The 22460-nt window shown below is 41.8% G+C and overlaps 1 protein-coding gene across 4 annotated transcripts in view; it reads right to left on the bottom strand.

Moving 5' to 3' along the window:
* Positions 1-22460, bottom strand: part of EDIL3 (EGF like repeats and discoidin domains 3) — a 316556-nt gene that overhangs the window by 191968 nt on the left and 102128 nt on the right. For 3 of the 4 annotated variants that reach the window (XM_029070916.2, XM_029070911.2, XM_029070902.2), the window contains one exon: positions 3744-3773. The exons of the other annotated variant lie outside the window; for it this stretch is intronic. In XM_029070916.2, the coding sequence (XP_028926749.1) occupies positions 3744-3773 (30 nt within the window). The remainder of the gene's footprint in view (positions 1-3743; positions 3774-22460) is intronic. 4 annotated transcript variants of the gene reach the window in all.

Here is a 22460-nt window from a genome sequence, read left to right as displayed (position 1 = left end):
GGGAGAAGTGAGAAGGTGAATAAGATAATGGCATGATTTTTTAGAAAATGTCACTTTTAAGTGCTTACTACATGCCAGCGACTGTACTAAGTGCTGGGGTAGATATAAGCTAACCAGGTTGGACAGTTCCTTGTCCCACAGAGGGTTCACAATATTAATCCCCATTTTACAGATAACTGAGGCACAGAGAAGTTAAATGACTTGCCCAAGGTCACACAGCAGGCAAGTGGCAGAGACAGGATTAGAACCCAGGTCTTTCTGACTCTTAGGCCTGTGATCTATTTGTTTGGCCACACTGCTTCTCATTGCCTGTTCTCCCTTATAGTTAGAATGTGAGCCTCATTTGAGATAAGGATTGTGTTCTGACCTGTATATTTGAAATATACCCCAGTGCTTAGTACATAGCAAGTGCTGAACAAATACTGAAATTATTATCATGGATGAGCTGTGCAGAGTGGCAGATTGGAAAGCAGAGAAGGAAAGACTAATGAAGATTAGGAGAAGATCTTGATAGTGCTTAGAAATTTGTGCTCTAGTCATATTTCTTAAAAAGGGGGGTGATGTTAGGGATTATTCCATAAAGGATAAAAATAAATTTTTATTTCTTGACTAGTACTTTCACAATAATGATCTTATTTTATCCTCTTGACATTCTTCTGAGGTAGGGAGCAGAATTCATCCCTATTTTACAGATGAGAAAACTGAGGTCCAGAAAGATTGCCCCTGCTCAACTCAGCAAGTGAGGGGCAGAGTCACAATGAGTAAACAAGTCTCCAGACTACCAGAAACATGCATAAGATAAACTGGGAAGAAATATTCTGAAATGGAGCAGCATGAAAAATGAATATTTCAACCCCCCTCCCCTCTGAAAAAAGAGAGCATAATTTTCTTACATCCAAAAGCAAGGTAGGGGTTAAGGAAAGTTTTGTGATGGTTTGTTTTTAGGATTTCTTTAAGCACTTCCTATGCGCCAGGCACTGTACTAAAGTCGGGGCAGACACAAACTAATCAGGTTGGACACAGTCCATGTCCCACATGGTGCTCACAAGTCTTACATTTTCCAGATGAGGTAACAGGCACAGAGATGTTAAATGACTTGCTTAAGGTCACACAGCAGATAATTGGCAGAATGGGGATTAGAACCCGGTCCTTCTGACTCTGAAGCACATGCTCTATGATCTTAAACCACATACATCTTTTCTAATATAATCAGATTAAAGTAAGCAGTATGGCATAGTGGATAGAGCCCAGGTGTGGGAGTCAGAAGGCCATGAATTCTAATACGGGCTCTGCTACTTGTCTGCTGTGTAGAGACTTGCCCAAAGTCACACTTCTCTGTGCCTCAGTTACCTAATCTGCAAAAATAATAACTCTCATTATTATTGGAAAGAAAAACACCTGGGCAGGAAAAGTAAATGTCAAAGGCAGAATTAGGGATAAGGTTTCAGAAGAGGAAAAAAAAATGGGACTTTGTGAAATAGAAGACAGCATACAATTTTATTTTAAAAGACACCATAAAATGTTCCAATGCTTCTGTAATCTAATCAAAACTCCTAGAAATGTAACTTTAAATAAAAAAAGGAAATATCGGGTTCCTAGTAGCAACCGCCTAGAAAAAGAGCATCTGCTCCCTGCAAATTAGGAAGCTTCCCAGTGTTAATAAAGTCTGGAAATGTAATTGTGGAATTAAAAATTTCCTTGAGAGTACTCTTGCTCCATTACTTTCAAAATGCTGTGCTGAATTCTCCACATAGTAACATCTGCCAAGAGCTTCAAACAAAATTATTGAATAATGTAACTTTTTTAGCTGATGTTTTTTACATTTTAAAATAAAAATGAACATTTTGAAAAAGAATATTACACTGTTCAGAATGAGCCACCGAAAAACTAGTAATTTCCTTTTAAAAAATGAGTAAATGATGAATTGGTTAAAAACAAATCTTTGCATTCATAACTCAACCATTCCACGTTAGTTTGAAGACTGTTGGTTGTTTGGATTAGAACTTCACCTCATGTTTCCCCAGCTATAATAGAACATTGTGACTTATTTGAATGCCAATTTTATTCACCATAGTATTTAATAAATATTTAGTATGTGCTATCACCAACAAGTGAAGTGTAAAGTGTAAAGCTCTAGAACTCAGTGAGCCTCCCAGAACTGTAGCGACACTTACTCCTAATACAGCTAAGCTAGGTAGGAATGAGCTGTGGCAGGACATCCAAACAAGTGCCACATGGCATGCTCAAACTGGGCAATTCAAGGCTAAGAGGGCCGAGGAAGCATTTTGAGGACACAGGTAAAACAAAGCCTCAGATAAGGCGGTCTCCTAAATGAAAACTGGATGGAAACTGAGGAACTGCTAACCAGATCAGCTTCTTTTCTAATGGCATGAGGCACAAAGAGGAAAAATAGAAAAGAGCTGCCAACATTAAACGTAACAACACAAGGGGCTGCATTCTCGTGTGCATAATGTGGCCAGGATTATAGGTCTTGTGCTAGCCTGTTCCAACACACTCTCTCTTTCTCTCTCGTGAATCTCACTGTCACAATTCTCTTCTCCGAATACAGAGGACAACGCTTTGTACACTTCTGTTAGGTGATGCACTAGAAGCAAAGGGTCATAAGGGTGGACACTGTCCTTCTCTCAGAGAACTCACAATCTATCTTATCCACATTTTACGGGGGATGAAACAAGCATGATGCGGGCTGAAAACATGTGTATTCATTCATTCATTCAATAGTATTTATTGAGCGCTTACTATGTGCAGAGCACTGTACTAAGCGCTTGGAATGAACAAGTCGACAACAGATAGAGACAGTCCCTGCCGACTGACGGGCTTACAGTCTAATCGGGGGAGACAGACAAGAACAATGGCAACAAATAGAGTCAAGGGGAAGAACATCTCGTAAAAACAATGGCAACTAAATGGCAACTAAATAGAATCAAGTACCACTCTGGGGTACTCTCTCCCAGGCGCTTACTGCATGTCCGGCACACAGTAACCGCTCAATAAATATCACTGATTGACTGACAGGTTAAGGGCCTTGACGTAGGCTTCTCAGTACACCAGCGGCAAAGCCGAAAATTCAACTCAGGTCTCCTGTTTCCCAGTCCCAGGCTCTTTCCACTAGGCGATGTTATCTCCCCAGGGAAAGAATCCCAATTTAGTCAATCAATCGATCACTGATATTCACTTGGCACTTGCTGTGTAAAGAGCACTGTATTAAGCACTTAATAATCATGATATTTGTTATGTATTTATTATGTGGTAGACACTGTACTAAGCACTGAGGTGGATACAAGCAAATCAGATTGGATCCAGTCCCTGTCTCACCTGAAGCTCAAGGTCTTAAACCCCATTTTACAGTTGAGGCAACTGAGGCACAGAGAAGTTAAATGATTTGCCCAAGGTCACTTAGCTGGTGGAACTGAGATTAGAAGCCAGGTCCTTCTGGCTCCTGGGCCCACGCTCCATCCATCCACTAGTCCATGACTTTATTCTTGTAATGCTTTCTTTTTCCTTGATCCCCCTAAATCAAGACTTTACATCTCAAATTCATTTAATTTCTTACTCTTTCCCCTATCAATAAGAAGAAAAGAAGAAGAAATGGTCACATTTGGCTGAATGGTAATTTTAGGAAATCAAAACTTGAGCAAAAAAGATCTTGTTAAAATAGGCAAGACAAGCGATTCACTCTGAGCACAGCTGATGAAAGGTTAATGGAAGAGAGGAAAGTTTACCTGCTGAAGTGGGTTCCTCTTCATCTGATGCTATGGAAAGGATTGGTGGAGGGGGGAGAGGGAGAGAGGGAGAAAGAGAGAGAGAGAGAGAGAAAGATAAGTATTTTGCATCCCCCGAAACAATACTCAAGTTATTTTAATTACAAATTCAGGCATCTCTTGTAGGTCCATAATTTAAATATGCAGAAATTAACTTTAAAGTTAATACCTTCCATGTTCTAATACAAGTTTGCATTTATTGGAAAGGCTGCATCCTAAGCACCAGCTCTACCCCTCCAACTAACTTTGCTGATTTCCTCCTAGTCCAAGTCCACACATTCCACTACTGTAACACCAAAATACTCACCGTGCCCTCATCTTGTCTACACTGTTGCCGATCCCTTGCCCATGTCCTTCCTCTAGCCTGGAATTCCCTCCTCCTTCATATCCGACAGACCATTTCTCTCCCCAGCAGTGTGTCTCAGTGGAAAGAGCACGGACCTGGGAGTCAGAAGTCATTGGTTCGAATCCCACCTCCGCCCCTTGTCAGCTACGTAACGTGGCAAATCATTTCACTTCTCTGTGCCTCAGTTCCCTCATCCGTAAAATGGGGATTAAGACTGTGAGCCTCACATGGGACAATCTGATTACCCTCTATCTACCCCAGCGCTTAGAACAGTGCTCTGCACATAGTAGGCGCTTAACAAATACCAACATTATTATTCAAAGGCCTATTAAAATCACATCATCCAAAAGGCCTTCACAGAGCCCTCATTTGCCTGTCTAAACCCTCCCGTCTGTGACACCTATGTACTTAGGCATGTTCCCTTTAATCACCCTGATATGCACCCCTCCCAAGCCCCAGAGAATTTATATATAAACCTTTCTAATTTAATGTCTGCCTCAGCCTCTCGTAGACAGGGATCATCTACACCTCCTCATTTGTATTGTACTCTCCCAAACACTTAGTACAGTGTTCTGCACGCAGTAAGTGCTCAAAAAATACCACCTATTGGTTGATACTAGATTCTTAGGGGTTCAAAACTGGCTCTCCATTTTCTCACAGGGGCTTACAGTGACACTGTGTACACCTTGGAAATTCAATATTTTGAACTGTTTACCCTAGGTTTAACTAGAATGAAAGTCGACTTATCTCTAAAGGAATGAAAATGGGATTTTACCCATAATTTAATTTCTTTCAAGACTTTATGCCAAAGGTCACTGAAGACGAGAATAAACCTCCATTTAACATTCTTAAATTCTCTTCCAGAGACAGGAGGTTGAATTGTCTCCTGCAGAGTTTACTTAAAACAGGTTAAAAATCTCATCGATTTGGGTCAATTTGAGACACTGCTTGCAGGCAAGGGGTTAGAATATGAGCCCCCAGATTCCTTTTCAATCTTAGGATTTTCTTTTCATCCCACCCATCTTTTATATGCCAAGAAAGGACTTTTGGGGAGGAGAAGGTTGGAAGCATGGTTCCTTGATTCACCTACTTGCACAGTTTTGATATATTCCATTCTGCCATAACATGTGCTTTCACTAGGCTTTTTAACTAGAATGTTGTTAATGGAGTTTGGGGACTGCCTAATGACAACTCATGTCTTAACCTCAGGATACTCACCATTGGCTTCAAAGTTGTCCATCCCCTTGCCCCCTCCTACCTCACCTCCCTTCTCTCCTTCTACAGCCCAGCCCGCAAACTCGCTCCTCTGCCAGTCAACTCCTCACTGGGCCTCATTCTCGTCTGTCCCGCCACCAACCCCTGGCCCACGTCCTCCCTCTGACTTGGAACGCCTTCCCTCCTCACATCCTCCAAACCGGCACACTTCCTCCCTTCACAGCCCTGTTGAAAGCTCACCTCCTCCTGGAGGCCTTCCCAGACTGAGCCCCTCTTTTCCTCTGCTTCTCCTCCCCTCCCCATCGCCCTGACTCCCTCCCTCTGCTCTGCCCCTCTCCCTGCCCCACAGAACTTGTGTATATATGTACACACTTATTATTCTATTTTATTAATTGTATATAGTTAATTATATTTATTTATATTGATGCTATTGATGCCTGCCTACTTGTTTTTGTTTTGTTTTGTTGTCTCTCTCCCCCCTTCTAGACTGTGAGCCCGTTGCTGGGTAGGGATTGTCTCTATTTGTTACCATATTGTACTTTCCAAGCGCTTAGTACAGTACTCTTTATGCAGTAAGTGCTCAATAAATATGATTGAATGAACGAATGAAGCTGCTTGACTGAAAGAAACTTCTTGGGTGCATGCAGTCAGAGAAATAACAGGTGAGTCCTGCAGAGTTTCCTTAATCAATCAATGTTATTTATTGAGTTCTGTTTGCTGAGTACTGAACTAAGCTTTTGGGAAAGTGCAATACAACAGAGTTCCCGCTTGCAACGAGCTTACTTTCTCAAGATGCAAGGTCCTGTTAGAATGCAGTCCTCACTTTACAGGAGAATTGCCTGAAGTTCTGCATCTCAGTAATTACAACAGGCTGCTAAACTTATACAGCTTGAGATATGCCATGTACTTTGTTATCAAACAATCTGGTGCTTCCAGCTTTAGCCTGATAATACAGCTATTACATCAAAATTCCCATAAGGAACACACTCCCTGAGATTATCTAACCCTAGATTCAAAACACCATTAATATCACTCTTTTCATTTAATTCATTAAAATGAAAAAGCCTATACTTAGTCATTTAACTCCAATTTATTTTAAAAAGCTATTTATTCAGTGAATCACGTTTGCAGCAATTAGCCGTAAATTCCCTGATTTTATCATCTTAGAAAAAGAGCTACAAAATGATAAAGTAATTGGAGTCACCTTGCTTCATTGACTTGGCAACATCAGCTGTTATCATGATAGACTTGAGGAAGTTTAAGCAGGAGGTGGGGGAGTGAGATGCCCAAGATGTGTAATAGTCTGAATTCATAGCCTTAGTGAACATTCCAAAGATATTTGAGGATAAAAAGGAGAACACCCTAACTTAAATGAGAACGAAGTGCCCCGGGGACATCTCAGAGAATAGCACGAAAGGTCAACAGCAGTGGAAGTTTAGCTCTTGATTTGATTTTTTGATGGACCTAACTCAGGCTTCTTTACCAAGATAGATCTCTGAGTTGAAGGTGCTTTTACAGTTACGTGGAACAGAGATTATAACTCACAACCACAGCCCGCCAATACATGCAGAGTTCTACACCATACTTTCTTCTCTTTCAAAGAAGAAACAGACTGTAAGCTCACTGTGGACCAGAAACATGACTACCAACTCTGCCGATTTGTTTGTCCCAAGCACTTAATACGGTGCTGTGCACACAGTAAGCACTCAATAAATACCATTGATTGGCTGATTAAAGGCAAAAGTAGGAAAGATAATGGAGAGCATAATTCCTAATCCTTTCTTTGACTTCTTCAGCCTCCTGGGGAAGTGGGGGAATCTCTTTAGACCAAGAGAAGTGACTGAATTGGTGGGAAGAATCTTACAAAAGGAACCTCCTGATAATAAGACTACAGATGGTCTTGTTTAGGCTTCATTATCAGATGGTGCATTTTAACAGGGTTAATATAATTAGCACATAAATCAGAGGTTGTATAGTCTCACGATCTGAGACTATTTTATGACCATCTCGATGGTGGGATAAGGCAGATTTTGAGATCTCAATTTGAAAGACCATTTTGCTGAAAGAAATACTAAGTATATTGGTTGCTTGACATCTAGTATACACTGTGAGTTCCTAGAGGGCTGGGATTGTGTTTACCAACTACTGCATTTTACTCTCCCAAACACTTAGTACAGTGTTCTGTAACCCAGTAAGCACTCAAATACCACTGATGGAAAGAATAATTATCTCTTAGAAGGAGAAGAAACTTAAGACAGGGATAACTGAACCTTTAGACTACTTGCATTGTCATTAATAGGTAGAATTCTTCATGAACTGAAAATCTGATCAGTCTATGCACCCTACTCTCCCAAGCGCTTAGTACAATGTTCAGCACATAGTAAGCACTCAGTGTGGCTCAGTGGAAAGAGCCCGGGCTTGGGAGTCAGAGGTCATGGGTTCAAATCCCAGCTCTGCCACTTGTCAGCTGTGTGACTATGGGCAAGTCACTTCACTTCTCGGTGCCTCAGCTACCTCATTTGGAAAATGGGGATGAAGACTGTGAGCCTCACGTGGGACAATCTGATGACCCTGTATCTCCCACAGAGCTTAGAACAGTTTTCTGCACATAGTAAGTGCTTAACAAATACCAACATTATTATTATTAAATACAGTTCTTTGATTGATTGATTTGTCCCTTCCCCTGCTGGTAGTAGTGGAAAGATTCTGTTTTGACCTGTCTATATCCTTCACAATTTGGAAATTTCAGTTAGCTGGACTAGCCTGACCATTTTAATCACCCTTCATGAACCATCTCCATTAACTTCCTAAATGTCCTGGACCCAATGGACCCAATGTCCAGTCCTAAGTGTAATATTCTAGATCGTGTATATTGACAAAACCATGATTTTTGCTTCGTTTTCAATAACCTGCCTCATAATTACTAGGGAGGAGAGGCAGGGGAACTGTTCCTCTCATCTGAAATAATCACTCTGTTCAGAAACCTTACATTTTCAAAGTTTATGCTTTAAATAATATAAAGCCACAATACCCTCTGTTCCTGTCAAAACTCACATTAAGGAACACATACATTTCAGTACATGATCCCTGACTGATTCCACACACATTCACACCACCTGCATAGTCAAAACACACATTATGGAAGGAATGAGTGTGCCAGAATAAACCGTAAACTTGAGGGACTGAGAACCTGAGCTACTTTTTCTTCATACTCCCCAAGGACCTGAAATAAGTCTTTACTGACATTCAACCTCAACAATGTCAGGACCGATACTGATGTAATAATAATAATAATGATGATGAAAATATTGATGGTGATATTTGTTAGGTGCTTAATATGTGCCAAGCTCTGTAATAGCACTGGGGTAGAATCAAGATAATTAGATCGGACATAGACTCTGTCCTACTTGAAGTTCCCAGTCTACATGGGAGGCAACAGGTATTTAATTCCCATTTACAGATGGAGATTAAGAGGTACATGGAAGTTAAGTGATTTGCCCTAAGTAAGGCAGCAGGCAAGTGACAGAGACAGGGTTAGAACCCAGGTCCTCTGACCCCCGCCAGACCTTTGCTTTCTCCAATAGGCTAAACTATTTCTACCATTAGCCCCCGTACGGGAAAAGTAGCTACCCGATTAAAGCATTACAGCAGATGCAGTTATTTGCTGCATTTACAAAGACTGTGCTTGCAGAGAAGAAAAGGAGAAGTGATTTGGGCAGATAAAAGTCGTACAGTTTTGCTGAACCCAAAGACAGCTTAGGTCAACGTAGGTTGCTCTCTGGCTCATCCACGCGTGGCCCTCTGCGAGATGTCCTTCATTAGGTATGAGGGAGAGAGCTGGTTCAGGGCCAGAGGTTAAGAGGAAAGGCAGAGACTTAAATCGGAAGCAGAGATTACTTAGCCGTAACCTTTGTTCTCCGAAGGTGTGTGATCTCTACAGAGGGAATCCGATGGCATGTTTCCACAGTCCTGATCCTCTAGGGTAGTTTAAGAGGGACTACCTAATTGATGAGGTGAAAAGAAGTATGTTCCCCTTTGAGAGAAAAGCTCTTTCAAATAGAAAGTTATAGTCAATCTTACCACTCCTGAGAGTAACCCGGAAGAATGGCCGCATTTTGGGGATTTTCACTTTCTAGTCAATTCAAAAGAGGCCGCGCAAAATGAGAAGTTCATCAGCCTTTCTGATTTAAACTTTGTACTAATCCTTAGGAGGAGATTGGAAGGTCAACACTGCAGTAAATGCTGGTGCCTTTTCTCTACCCAGTGAGTTGGAAGTTTCAGCCTGATGAATAGTCTTTGTCCAACAAGAATGAATCTGGAGATTTAAATGAAGCCATTTCAACTGAATTTTTATTTTGTCTTTTAGATCACATTTTCTTGTTCTGAATTCCCTCCAGAAACAGCTTTTAGTTATATGATTCGGTTTCAATCAATCCATCATCTGACTGCTTGTTGGTAGCCTTTGCCATGAATTTTGGAGGGTGGTGTATTCTTGTTGACTCACCTACCTGTTGGCTGTGGCCCAGGACGGGGTCTTCAATATCACTTGCCGTTCAGAGGGCATTCAGGAATTCAGTGGATTTCTCACACATACACACACAAACACCTACCTGTTCCCCCAACATACACCCATAGACCGTATTACAAGTCTAAGACCTGGAATCGGTTGATTCTACTCAAATAATAATTAATAATAATTATGGTATTCATTAAGCTTTTACTATGTTCCAGGCACTGTACTAAGCACTGGGGTGAATACGAGCTAATCGGGTTGGACAACATCCCTGTCCCATGTGGGGCTCACAGTCTCAATCCCCATTTTACAGATGAGGTAACTGAGGCACTTCCTCTCAGGGTTGCACTGAGAGTTACCAGGACTCTACCAATCTCGACTACGGGAGGGAAAGTCAAGCAGAGCCATAACCATTCCATTCCTAGCTTGGACAGTGACTAGTGAGTGGAAGGTAATCTGCTACGAGTCCAAATTTACCTGTCCTAGGCAGCAACGGCACTATGGGTCAGAGATGACTCGACAGCATAAGACAAGACAAGTGAGGCACAGAGAATAATAATGTTATTTGCTTACTATATGCAGAGCACTGTTCTAAGCACTGGGGTAGATACAGGGTAATCAGCTTGTCCCATGTAAGGCTCACAGTTAATCCCCATTTTACAGATGAGGGAACTGAGGCACAGAGAAGTTGTGACTTGCCCACAGTCACACAGCTGACAAGTGGAAGAGCCAGGATTCAAACCCATGACCTCTGACTCCCAAGCCCAGGCTCTTTCCACTGAGCCACGCTGCTTCTCTGAGAAGTGAAGTGACTTGCCCAGGGTCACACAGCAGACAGGTAGTGGACCCAGGATTAGAACCCATGATCTTCTGATCCCAGGCCTGTGCTCTATTCACTATGCCAACTACTCTAGGTGTACATTTTGCTCCCCATTTCAGATCCAGTTTTAGCCATCCTTTGAAGAAGGACAATTCACCTCCCAATGATGCCCCACCAAACAATTGTCACTGGGCAGTGTAAAAAAAATATTCTGCCCACAAGGTTAATTTCCACTTGAAGGAAATAAAAAAATTGAGATTTTCTTGCCACTCTACAGCCAAACTTAAAGAAAGCTGCCAAAACCAATTTGGGACTTAACAAAAGAGATCAGGGCATGTATTAGAAGGTTTTCAGGCCCTGATTGAATCAGCCCCTAAGGGTATTAATGTTATTGAAGCACTGGCTACTTCAGTCAAGCCATCAGTCAAGCAGGACCTAGGCCCAAATGTTTGCTCCAGTCAGTTTCCAATTTTCTTGGGTAATGGAGAAAAAGGTGAACAGGGACAGCACTGTGGCATCAGTGCCATTGTTCAACAGAGAAATCAAGTCATGCACCGATTTGAGTCCATAACCACACTGCCAGAGTTGGCAATGAGCAGGGAAGTTAAGTGTTTACCATATAAGTAGAGGGCTGTGAGGTGAAGTAAGCAGTGTTGCCTAATGGAAAAAGCACAGACCTGAAAGTCAAAGAACCTGGGTTCTAATCCTAGCTGCGCCACATGTCTGCTGTGTGACCTTTGGCATATCACTTCATTTTTCTGCGACTGTTACCTCATTGTAAAATAAGGATTTATAATAATGGTGGTACTTCTTAAGCTCTTACTATGTTCCAGGCACTGTTCTAAACTCTGGGCTGGATACAAGATAATCGGGTTGGACACAGTTTCTGTCCCACATGGGGCTCACAGTCTTAATCCCCACTGCACAGATGAGGTAACTGAGAGCCAGAGAAGTGAAGTGACTTGCCCAAGGTCACACAGCAGACAAGTGGTGGAGCCAGTATTAGAACTCAGGTCCTTCTGACTTCCAGGCCCAGGCTAAGACTGGGAGTCCCACGTGGGACATGGGCTGTGCCCAACCCCAGCACTTAATACAGTGCCTGGTGAATAGTAAGTACTTAGTATTACCATAAAAAAGTAAAGAGGATGGAGCCATAGAAAAACTCTGGTAGGGCTATAAAAATCTGCTCTTTTTGTCTCAAGAAGTAAAGGCTGGATGAATTAAACCCTTAAACCTTGATTTTGGACAACCCTCTGGATAAAGAACAACACTGAATGTAAAAATCCTTCTGTAATGACAAATTCACTTAAAGTGCTTGAAGAGCTTACATCCAAATGGAGATCAATCAATCAGTCGTATTTATTGAGCACTTATTATATACAGAATACCGTACTTAAGCACTTGGGAGAATTCAATATGAGTCGATAGACGCGGTACCTGCCCACAAGGAAGGGAAGACAGACACTAAAAGAAATTGCAGGTACGGGAAAAAATTAGAGACAGGGGTATTAGAGATGATCCATTTGCTGACTGAGTATAAATGCTTTCTCAGAGACATAATCTGATTTGACTAAAGGAAGATGAATAGGTCTTCTCCAGATGTCAAATGGCTCCCAGAGTTGGAGCTAAGAATGGATGGGTCTCGTTTAGTTTGGTTTTTTTACATTTATTTTAGAGCTGGATTGCATATAGGGAGATCTCTATCAAAGGGCTCACTTACAAAACAAGAGGGCAGAATAAAAGATACAAAGACATACTAAAGTGTATTCTCAAACAGTGCAACAGAGCAGTGGACAGACGAACCTGGAATACAGCAGTAGTGAGAAGAGTTACTACTACTGAGCAGTCTTTGCCCCAAGATACCCAGAGGCAAGTTCCAAGACAGAGACAGTCAGCAGGGCGTGGAAGACAAGTTTTTTGGCACAATGAGGACTTAGACTTAATTGCAAACAATGTGGCTGAGTGTGTTGGTCACGCATTGGTCTTTTTGGCCACATTTCCACATCAGGGTAGAATATTACTGCCACAGGTGGCATCTTCACAAAGGAAGGATGGCTACTTAGAGATCTATTTAGGCTATTAGGCTATGTATATAGAGAGAATGCAGAAGGTGGGGAGAGTGAATAAGAGATCAAGAATGGGACTGGGGCTGTGAAGAATTTGGCTGTGAGAGTCCGAGACCAAATGAGTTGTCGTTCAGGTTTAAAGGTGATCCTTTTGTCATTGATATATCATGGGTATGGATGGATGGGACTCATCACTCCAGTGAGGTGCTGACCATCCTTTCCAGATCATGTACCCAAAAAGATGCCATCTTTGGTCGGTTTTTATCTGTGTCCCCCCAGGTTAAAGCTCACAGGTCAAAGGTGCAAATTGATGTGTCATTGACTATATAGCATTAGGTCCATAATTAGTGCTACTCTTTCCTTTTTTTGGTTGGTAAAAATATGAAAAATGAAATGCTTTCTTTTCAGATCTAGAGTCCCTCAAAAAAAAAAGTTATTTGCCATACTCTAATGTAAATCAAAACAGCACTGACAGTAAAATTGCCCTGTTGGCAAAATACATCTCCAAAATTTTCTTCATTGAAATGTTTTTAGCAAACTCAAATACCTAAATGTGGGCAGGCTTAATTTGAAAATTATTCAATAGAAGTATCAAATAGTCAAGTGGCTTTTCCTCTTAACCAGACAGTCAGTTTCCCTGGGTGAGGGGAAAGCACCAAATTAATTCCCCTTTCTTTGATGTCATTATGTCATGAAGCAAGCAAAGGCAATATATCATTCACAATATCTTTTTTTTTAACAAGTCATTCTTTGACAACCTGCCATCGACACAACTGAGATTCTGACTCTGCCCACAGCCATAGATCATTTCCAGCCCACCACCACCTTTGTCAAAGGCAGTAGCACCACCATTTTTGTGAGAGACAGTGAAGCCTGATCTAATGGCCTCTCTCATCATCTAGAAGCTGGCTCTACCCCTACTGTCTTCAAAATTTAGGCAATGTGGTATTATTAGTTATTAATGCTTTAACATTAGCTATTAATGTTAATGAAATGTACATCACCTTGATTCCATTTATTTGTTATTGTTTTAATGAGATGTTCATCCCCTTGATTCTATTTATTGCTACTGTTCTTGTCTGTCCGTCTCCTCCGATTAAACTGTAAGCCCGTCAGAGGGCAGGGACTGTCTCTGTTACCGATTTGTACATTCCAAGTGCTTAGTACAGTGCTCTGCACATAGTAAGCACTCAATAAATACTATTGAATGAATTAGAATTTCCCATTATATTTCCTTCATTCGTCATTAAGAATGATGCAGATGAATATTACTGATTATATTCTGTCCTTCAGCAGTACAGGTGGGAATCAGTTTTACACATATTTTTCAAAGAAAATGATAATCCCAAATTTCCACCTTTATATCATGCTCTCTCACATTCCCAGACTACCACAACAATTAACCCAGCAGCTTCCATCTTAGAGTACAACCCCCTAAAGCTCAACCAGCTCAGCTACTTTCTCCCAGCGGACCCTGGCTCTATATCTGCTCATCCACTCCAATAAATCCACAGGACCAACATTAAATCAAATTGCTGTCAGTTCTGTTATGAGAAGTGTTTTCACTATCAATTTGGATGTAGGTCAGTGGAAGAATTAGGGAATGTTCCTCCCACAGAACAAGTCTGCCCCAGCAACAACACAATCAACAAGGTGGCACAAGTAGAAGGCATATTCTAGAAAGAAATGACTGTGGACTATGTCAGTCGAGATGCAATATTGCTACTTTTCTTAAACTTTGCCTTATTATATGGTCCTTTGTGTTTCTTCCACTTTCAATTCATGGCAAAGATACTGCAATACTGGTGGACATACTGTTGCAGGAATATGCATAGAAAAATATCTTCGAACCACCTACCCCCTGCCCTCCCGACCCATTAATTCCCCCTGAACGAGGGGTTACTATAAGACACTTCTGTCATAATTGAGGGTCCATAACACAACTTGCACATTTCACAGTAAATGAATACACATGGAATTTATATTTTATATATTAATAGTATTCCCCTACATTTAATCATCTCTCTGTTCTGGAGAACTTTCAGAGAAAAAAGATGCATTGAACCACTCAATGGCTATCCACTGGGCCCTCAAAAATAATGCCATTCCATATTTAGTTAACGATTGAGGAAATGAAGCATTCTTCAACATGAACTAAATTTTACAGATATTGAATTGTTTCCTAGGAGTTTTTTCGAAACAAATATCTCCAACTGAAAATTGTGATATGCTTCTTCATATGGAAAATCTGGTTTGTTTTTCCATCAGCACTATTTTACCTTGAACCAAGACAGCAAACATTTCTCCCATTATGACTCACATTACAATTTCTTATACCCACCCAGCTTATCCGATTTTCTACTTAATTAAGTATATCTTCACCCTGAAAAGCACCTTCTTACTTTACACACAAATGCCTGAGAGACAAATGTCATTTCCTTTCCTATGCCCCCAGTGGCTCTGTCACACTAGAAACAGCTATTGTAACGACAATGTCTCTGAAAACTAACATCAGTGTGTTTCAGTCTGTATTTCAGTGTATTGCCTACTCCCTCCCATAACATTTTGAATTATTGTAAAATAGTTTTATCCCTATCCATGCATTTCCAGTTTGTCTTTACTCTGCTTCTTTCAAAAACTTCCTCTTTACCATTACAAGTCACTATTTATAACAACCATTTTTCTGAACAATGAAAGGTTCCAAAGCTTCAGTTTTTATATATTATCAGCTTTAAAGCCGATAATATAATTAAGACTTTTTTTTTGCTCTGGATGAGTTCAGTTATTTAACAGAATGCATACATCATAGAAAAGCTATGGTCATGCACTTTTATTTCCACCCAAAATTTTTGAATCAAATGATACTTTAGTCATATAAATTCTACAATTAAATTCTTCCTAGGGAGTGCCTGTTCCATGAATGACTTGGATGATGGATTACAGAGTGTTCATAACATTTGTCATTGACATCAAGTTGGGTACAGAGAACCCTGGGAAACATTACAATTGAAAATGTGAACCAAATTAAAGGCATGGCCAAAAAGAACATAATACTGTAGGAAAACTAACTTTTAAAGCTGATCATTCTGCAAATTGCACGACTACCACACGAAAGATGCCTCGAAACACGTGGCAGAAAAAGAGCTGAGGTCATAGTAGACCCCAAGTTGTAGATTAGTTAAGACTACATTGATGTGACTTTTAAATAAAGACGGTACTTGGTGTTAAGTTACTTGTGGCAAAGATTCTGAACCAAGGAAATGTGAACTGGAAATATAAAGTGGCTGAGAGAGATGGGGGACCAACTTCAGGTGTGCAGGGGTAACAGGAAGCAACATATAATTAAGAGGATACTGGATGCGGGCCTCAGTGTTATACACCTAACAGAACTGGGCCCAAATGTGCAGGGATGCCATTTCTACTCTCAACTGAATTGATGATGATGATGGCATTTGTTAAGCATTTACTATGTGCCAGGCACTGTTCTAAACACTGGATTGGATATGAGCAAATTGGGTTGGACAGTCCCTTGTAATAATAATAATAATAATGATGGCATTTGTTAAGCACTTACTACGTGCAAACACTGTTCTAAGCGCTGGAGAGGATACAAGGTGACCAGGTTGATCCACATCGGGCTCACAATCTTAATTCCCATTTTACAGATGGGTTAACTGAGGCACAGAGAAGTTAAGTGACTTGCCCAATGTCACACAGCTGACAAGCGGTTGAGCCGGGATTTGAACCCATGACCTCTGACTCCCAAGCCCGGGTTCTTTCCACTGAGCCACTCTGCTTGTCCCACATGGGGCTCACAGCCTCGGTCCCCATTTTGCAGATGAGGTAACTGAGGCACAAATAAGTTAAGTGACCTGCCCAGGGTGCCACAACAGATAAGCAGTGGGATAGGAAGGCCACAATTTGAACCCATGGTCTTCTGGCTGCCAGGCCATGCTCTATCTACTATACCCATGGGCAGTTGTCCCAAGGTGACCCCGGGGTATCTGTCTCAAGGTCATATGCTACCGAGCCAGCAAGGCGGGACTCGGATGTGCGGATGGGATATCGCCCCCACAACCAAAACTGCTGGATTGATGGCCCAAGCCGGGTATACAAAAGGTGACCCTCGCCCCCATGCCAATCAAATTAGGTATGGAGGAGGGCGGAGATTGGATAAACTGAGGCCAGAAGCCGGAATGGCCTAAGAGCATAGGTGATAAACACCTGCCGCTTCTGACCCTTCTGTGCAGCGGATTGAGACTTGCAGCAGTCGGCTGCGGGTCGCCTCTGTCCAGAGCGTGAGCTGCACGCTCTGCCTGTACCAAGCTGTGGGATGGGTGAGCATACCATTCCTCTGAATGCTTGTGGGGCTGGAAGCCAGGTTCCTTCACCACGGGTGTGTAGCACATAAGTGGATTCCTCCCCACTGGGAAGTGCACGTGGGCGAGAGCTAGCCGACTCACCACAGTAACGCATAAGTGGATTCCTCCCAAGTGCGAAGTACACGTGGGTGAGAGCTAGCCGCCTCACCACGTGCGAACAAACCATAATTGAATTCTGCCTGGGTGGGACTTGGGTGTTCTGCCACGTGTGAGTAACACATAAATATATTCCTCCCGATAGGGAAGCTCTAATATCATTAAATAATGGTATTGCTCCTGAAAGGGAGGTTCAATTCACCACACCCAAAATAATTCAATTTGCTGAATCTGAAATTATCAAATAATTTGTCTCCAGGAATAATTTTTTTTTAAAATAAAACTCTGCCTTTCCATCCCCAATTCTCTCTCTCTGTCTCTCACCGTGCCTATTCTTGAACGAACCCGTTCCCGGGTGACAGCGGTAGGCCACTACAGCCCAGCAGAAGAGTGAGAAGCAGTACAGCCTAGTGGATTCCGATCATGGCTTCACCGGTTGTCTGCCGTGTGACCTTGGGCAAATCAGTTGACTTCCTGGGTTCTAATCTTGGCTCATCCACTTGTGTGCCATGTGACCTTGGGAAAGTCACTCAACTTCTCTGTGCTTCAGTTGCCTCATCTGTAAAATGGGGATAAGACTTGCATCTCCCCTAGTGCTTAGTACAGTGCCTGGCACATAGTAAGCACTTAAATACTATTAAAAACAAAAATACCCTAGCACACTTAATAAGATCATGGGCCTAGGAGTCAGAGGATCTAGGTTTTAATACCAAATCCACTACTTTGGGCAACTCAACTTCTCTGTGCCTCAGTTACCTCATCTGTAAAATCGGGATTAAGACTGGGATTATCTTGTACCTACCCCAGCGTTTGGTACAATGTCTGGCACATAGTAAGTGCTTATCAAATATCACAGCATTAAAGAAAAAAAAGAAAGACTCAGCACCTGAAGAGCCACTTGGAGCTTGTCAGCTGCAGTTTGGGTCCCCCTGGTGTAAGTGGAAATATTATGAGGTGCATCTGCTTTCATAGAGGGATTTGAGAGGAGGGCCCTGAATTTCCAAGGCATAAAGAACCTAAAGGGGGATTAAAACCCTAGGGAAAGGCCCTTAAGTGTCAGCTAAAAAGATAAGCATGGCAGGGCTATTTCATCCAAAAATCAAAAGCAGAGGCAGAGGGTCAGGTAATGGACTTCAAATATTCTCAGTATCAATCAGTGACATTTACTGAGTGCCTGCTCTGTGGGAGCACTAAATTATGATCTTGGGAGAAAGCAATAAAATAGAATTGGTAGTCTAAATCCCTGGCCTCTATAAATGTACAATCTAGGGGAGCAGACAGACATTAAAATAAATTACAGATAGGACATGCAGTAGAGTATAAGGAAGAAACATACATCAGCGTGGCCCAGTGGAAAGAACCCACACTTGGGCATCAGAGGTCATGGGTTCTAATCCCAGCTCCACCACTTGTCAGCTGTGTGACTTTGGGCAATCACTTCACTTATCTGTGCCTGAGTTACCTCATCTGTTAAATGGGGATTAAGACTTTGAGTCCCACGTAGGACAATCTGATTACCTTGTATCCCCCTCCAGTACTTAGAACAGTGCTTGGCACATAGTAAGCGCTTAACAAACACCATGAGAAGCTGTGTGGCTTAGTGGAAAAAGCACAGGCTTGGGAGTTAAAAGACGTGGGCTCTAATACCCCCTCTGCCACTTGCTTGCTGTGTGACCTTGGGCAAGTCACTTAACTTCTCTGTGCCTCACTTACCTCATCTGTAAAATGGGGATTAAAAGTGTGAGCCCCACCTGGGTCAACCTGATTACCCAGCGCTTAGAGAAGCAGCGTGGCTCAGTGGAAAGAGCACGGGCTTTGGAGTCAGGGCTCATGAGTTCGAATCCCAGCTCTGCCACTTGTCGGCTGTGTGACTGTGGGCAAGTCACTTAACTTCTCTGTGCCTCAGTTCCCTCATCTGTAAAATGGGGATTAAGACTGTGAGCCCACGTGGGACAACCTGATTCCCCTATGTCTACCCCAGCGCTTAGAACAGTGCTCGGCACATAGTAAGCTCTTAAATACCAACATTATTATTATTATTATTATTAGTGCTTAGCACATAGTAAGTGCTTCAATACCATAATAATAATTACTATTATACATAAGGGGTGTGAGGTATCAAAATTTTTAGGGGCTATAGGCCAAGTGCACAGGTGATGCTGAAGGAAGGGGTAGAGTGGGAAGGTGAGAGATCAGTCAGAGAAGGCTGTTTGGATGACAGTGACGATACAACACAATTAGTAGGTTGGTTCCCTGTCCATAAGGAAGCAGTGTAGCCTAATGGATAGAGAACAGGACTGGCAGTCAGAAGGACCAGTCTTCTAATCCGGCCTCCACCACACGTCTACTGCGTGACCTTGGCCAAGTCACTTCACTTTTCGGTGACTCGGCGGAGAGTAAATCCTACTCCACATGGCCTGGTGGACAGACCAAGGGCTTGGGAGTTAGAAGGGCCTGGGGTCTAATTCTGGCTGCTACTTCATTCATTCATATTTATTGAGCGGTTACTGTGTGCAGAGCATTGAACTAAGCACTTGGGAAAGTACAATATAACAACAAACAAGCAAATTCCCTGTCCACAACAAGCCACTTGTCTCTTGAGTGACCTTGGGCGAGTCACTTAACTTCTCTGTGTCTCCATTACCCCAACTGTAAATTGGGGATTCTAACTGTGTGCCCCAGGTGGGACGGGGACTTTGTCCAACCTGAGTAGCTTGTATCTACCTCAACGTTTAGAACAGCACTTGACACATAGTAAGCGCTTAATAAATAACACAAAAATACCATTATTATTATTGTTGCTGTTACAGTTCCCTGGAGTCCGGATAAGGGATGGATTCTGTGTTCCCCTCAACTTAAGTCTACTCTTACTAGAGGCTTTTTTTATTGCTGTATTGTACTTTCTAAGCGCTCAGTACAGTACTCTGCACACAGTAAGTTCTCAGTAAATACAACTGAATGAATGAATGGAGCTCCACTCACTCAAAGAGAAGGCAGTGTATTGGTCAGGATGCTCTAGCAGGAGGAAGAGGAGAAGGAGGAGGAGAAGGAGGCAGCCACTGTGGGCTACACTTAGTTTGGCATTGCGTTTGACCTATAATACCTAGTTATATTGAGGTTGACTGTGTTGACAGGTTGATTTTAGAGGAAAATGGGGATGGTTAGCATTTAACAAGGAATCAACTTTTAATTAAGAGAATAATTTTAGATAATAATAATAATTATGGTATTTGTTAAGCACCTACTATATGCAAAGCACCATTCTAAGTGCTGGGGGGATTCAAGGTGATCAGATTGTCGCACATGGGGCTCACGGTCATCCCCATTTTCCAGATGTGGTAACTGAGGCCCTGAGAAGTGAAGTGACTTGCCCAAAGTCACACAGCTGACAGGTGGCAGAGCCAGGATTGGATCCCACCACCTCTGACTCCCAAGCCTGGACTCTTGCCACTGAGCCACGCTGCTTCTCTAAATGCTGCTTCTGCTGCTATGTGCTGCTTCTCTAGGTGGTCATGGTCCCCTGATTCACTCTTCTCTAGGCTAAATTCCTGGCCCCAAATGCTCCTGTGACCCACATACATCAGAGAAAAGGGGAATTTTAAATTTCTGTTTGTTTGTTTTTTTAATATGGTCTCGGTTAAGCACTATGTGCCAGGCATTATACTAAGTGCTGGGGTGGATTCAAGATAGTCAAGATGGACACAATCCGTGTCCCACTTGGGACTCACATTCTTTATCCTCGTTTTCCAGATGAGGGCACTGAGGGACAGAGAAGTTAAGTGATTTGCCCGAGGTCATATAGCAGACAAGTGGCAGAAGTAGGATGAGAACCCAGGTCATTCTGACTCCCAGGCCCGTGCTCTATCCACTAAGCCATGCTGCTTTTTTGTGGGCAGAGAACTCGTCTACTATATTCTATTGTACTCTTCCATACACTTAGTACAGTGTTCTGCACGCCGAAAGTCACTCAAATACCATTGATTGATTGATTCTATAGTCCTTTATGAAAATAGGCGTGGTGACAGCAGCATAAAACAGTGCTTATTTGGCTTTCAGAAATAGTTTCTTTGGGAATTTGTTCTTAAAGAGATGATGAAGCAATGTGGATTACATTCTCTTCAGATAGATAACCCTACATTACTAAATCAATCAAAGGGGAATATAACCAGCAGGACATGACCAGAGTCTGGACCCCATGACTGATTTCGGATAAAATATATCAACATCTAAAACCATCTCACACTAAAGTTATGATTCATCATTGAAGCCTCTTTTTTTTATAGACGTGTTTCTAATCCTTCAAAGGAATTTTCTAGGTTTCTCATTAAATGTCAAAAAAACTTTGCACAAGAAGGAAAAATGCAACAATCCCACCTTGACCTGTACCTCATCCTGATTATAACTCTTTTTGAGCAGAGCCTTCAGGCAGACTGAGCAAGTAGGAGGTGGAATCAAATGAGCACTAGGCACTACAAATAGCAGCTGAAACAAAATAACAAAGCATAATTTTTACATTTGATCAGTGTAAGAGGGATTTTTGGAGGTGTATATCTTCATTACCATGCCTCTGTGCTCAGTGATAACTGTCAGTAGCATTGTAGAAAAAGAAAAACACAAGATGGTGTCAGAGAGAAACCGAGCAAGACACACACAACACATACGTCTGAAATTATATTCCTTTAACCACAGCACAATACTGATTTGTTTTCATTTTTTGGATTTGTCCTTGTCTTTAATGATGCTTTTGTGTTTTGAGGTTTCAACACTCCTTATGTGTCTATCACGGGGTCCTTCTCATTACATATTTTGAGACTGTGAGGCCCGTAAGGCCTAGGGACATTAATTTCCACCTCTGTGCTCTTTCCCAGTCCTTAGTACAGTGCTCTTTAAACAGCAAGAGCTTAGTAAATGCTATTACCACCACTACTGAGAGTTTAAACTCACAATACTCATGATGTAGAACACATCAATTTTGCTTCTTTCAAGAATTTTTTTTTGAAGATTATACTTTCAAAAGAGCAAGGATGGAAACATTGAAAAATGAAAGGAAAATGAAAAATTGTCACATGCCTTCTCTAAATGAATCATATCTAATTTCTGACTCATTGAGATCGCTAATATGAAATGATTTTGTTTCATTTTAAGACTAAAACTAGATCACTCTAACACCTAGCTACCTGAAATCCTAGGCACACAAAACATTTCAAACTTCAAATTGGATTATAAACTCAAAATTCTAG

Source organism: Ornithorhynchus anatinus, chromosome 1 (genome assembly GCF_004115215.2).
Source record: "Ornithorhynchus anatinus isolate Pmale09 chromosome 1, mOrnAna1.pri.v4, whole genome shotgun sequence".
Taxonomy (NCBI): domain Eukaryota; kingdom Metazoa; phylum Chordata; class Mammalia; order Monotremata; family Ornithorhynchidae; genus Ornithorhynchus; species Ornithorhynchus anatinus.
Note: the sequence above shows the minus strand (reverse complement) of the source record. Positions and strands in the feature narration are given on the sequence as shown.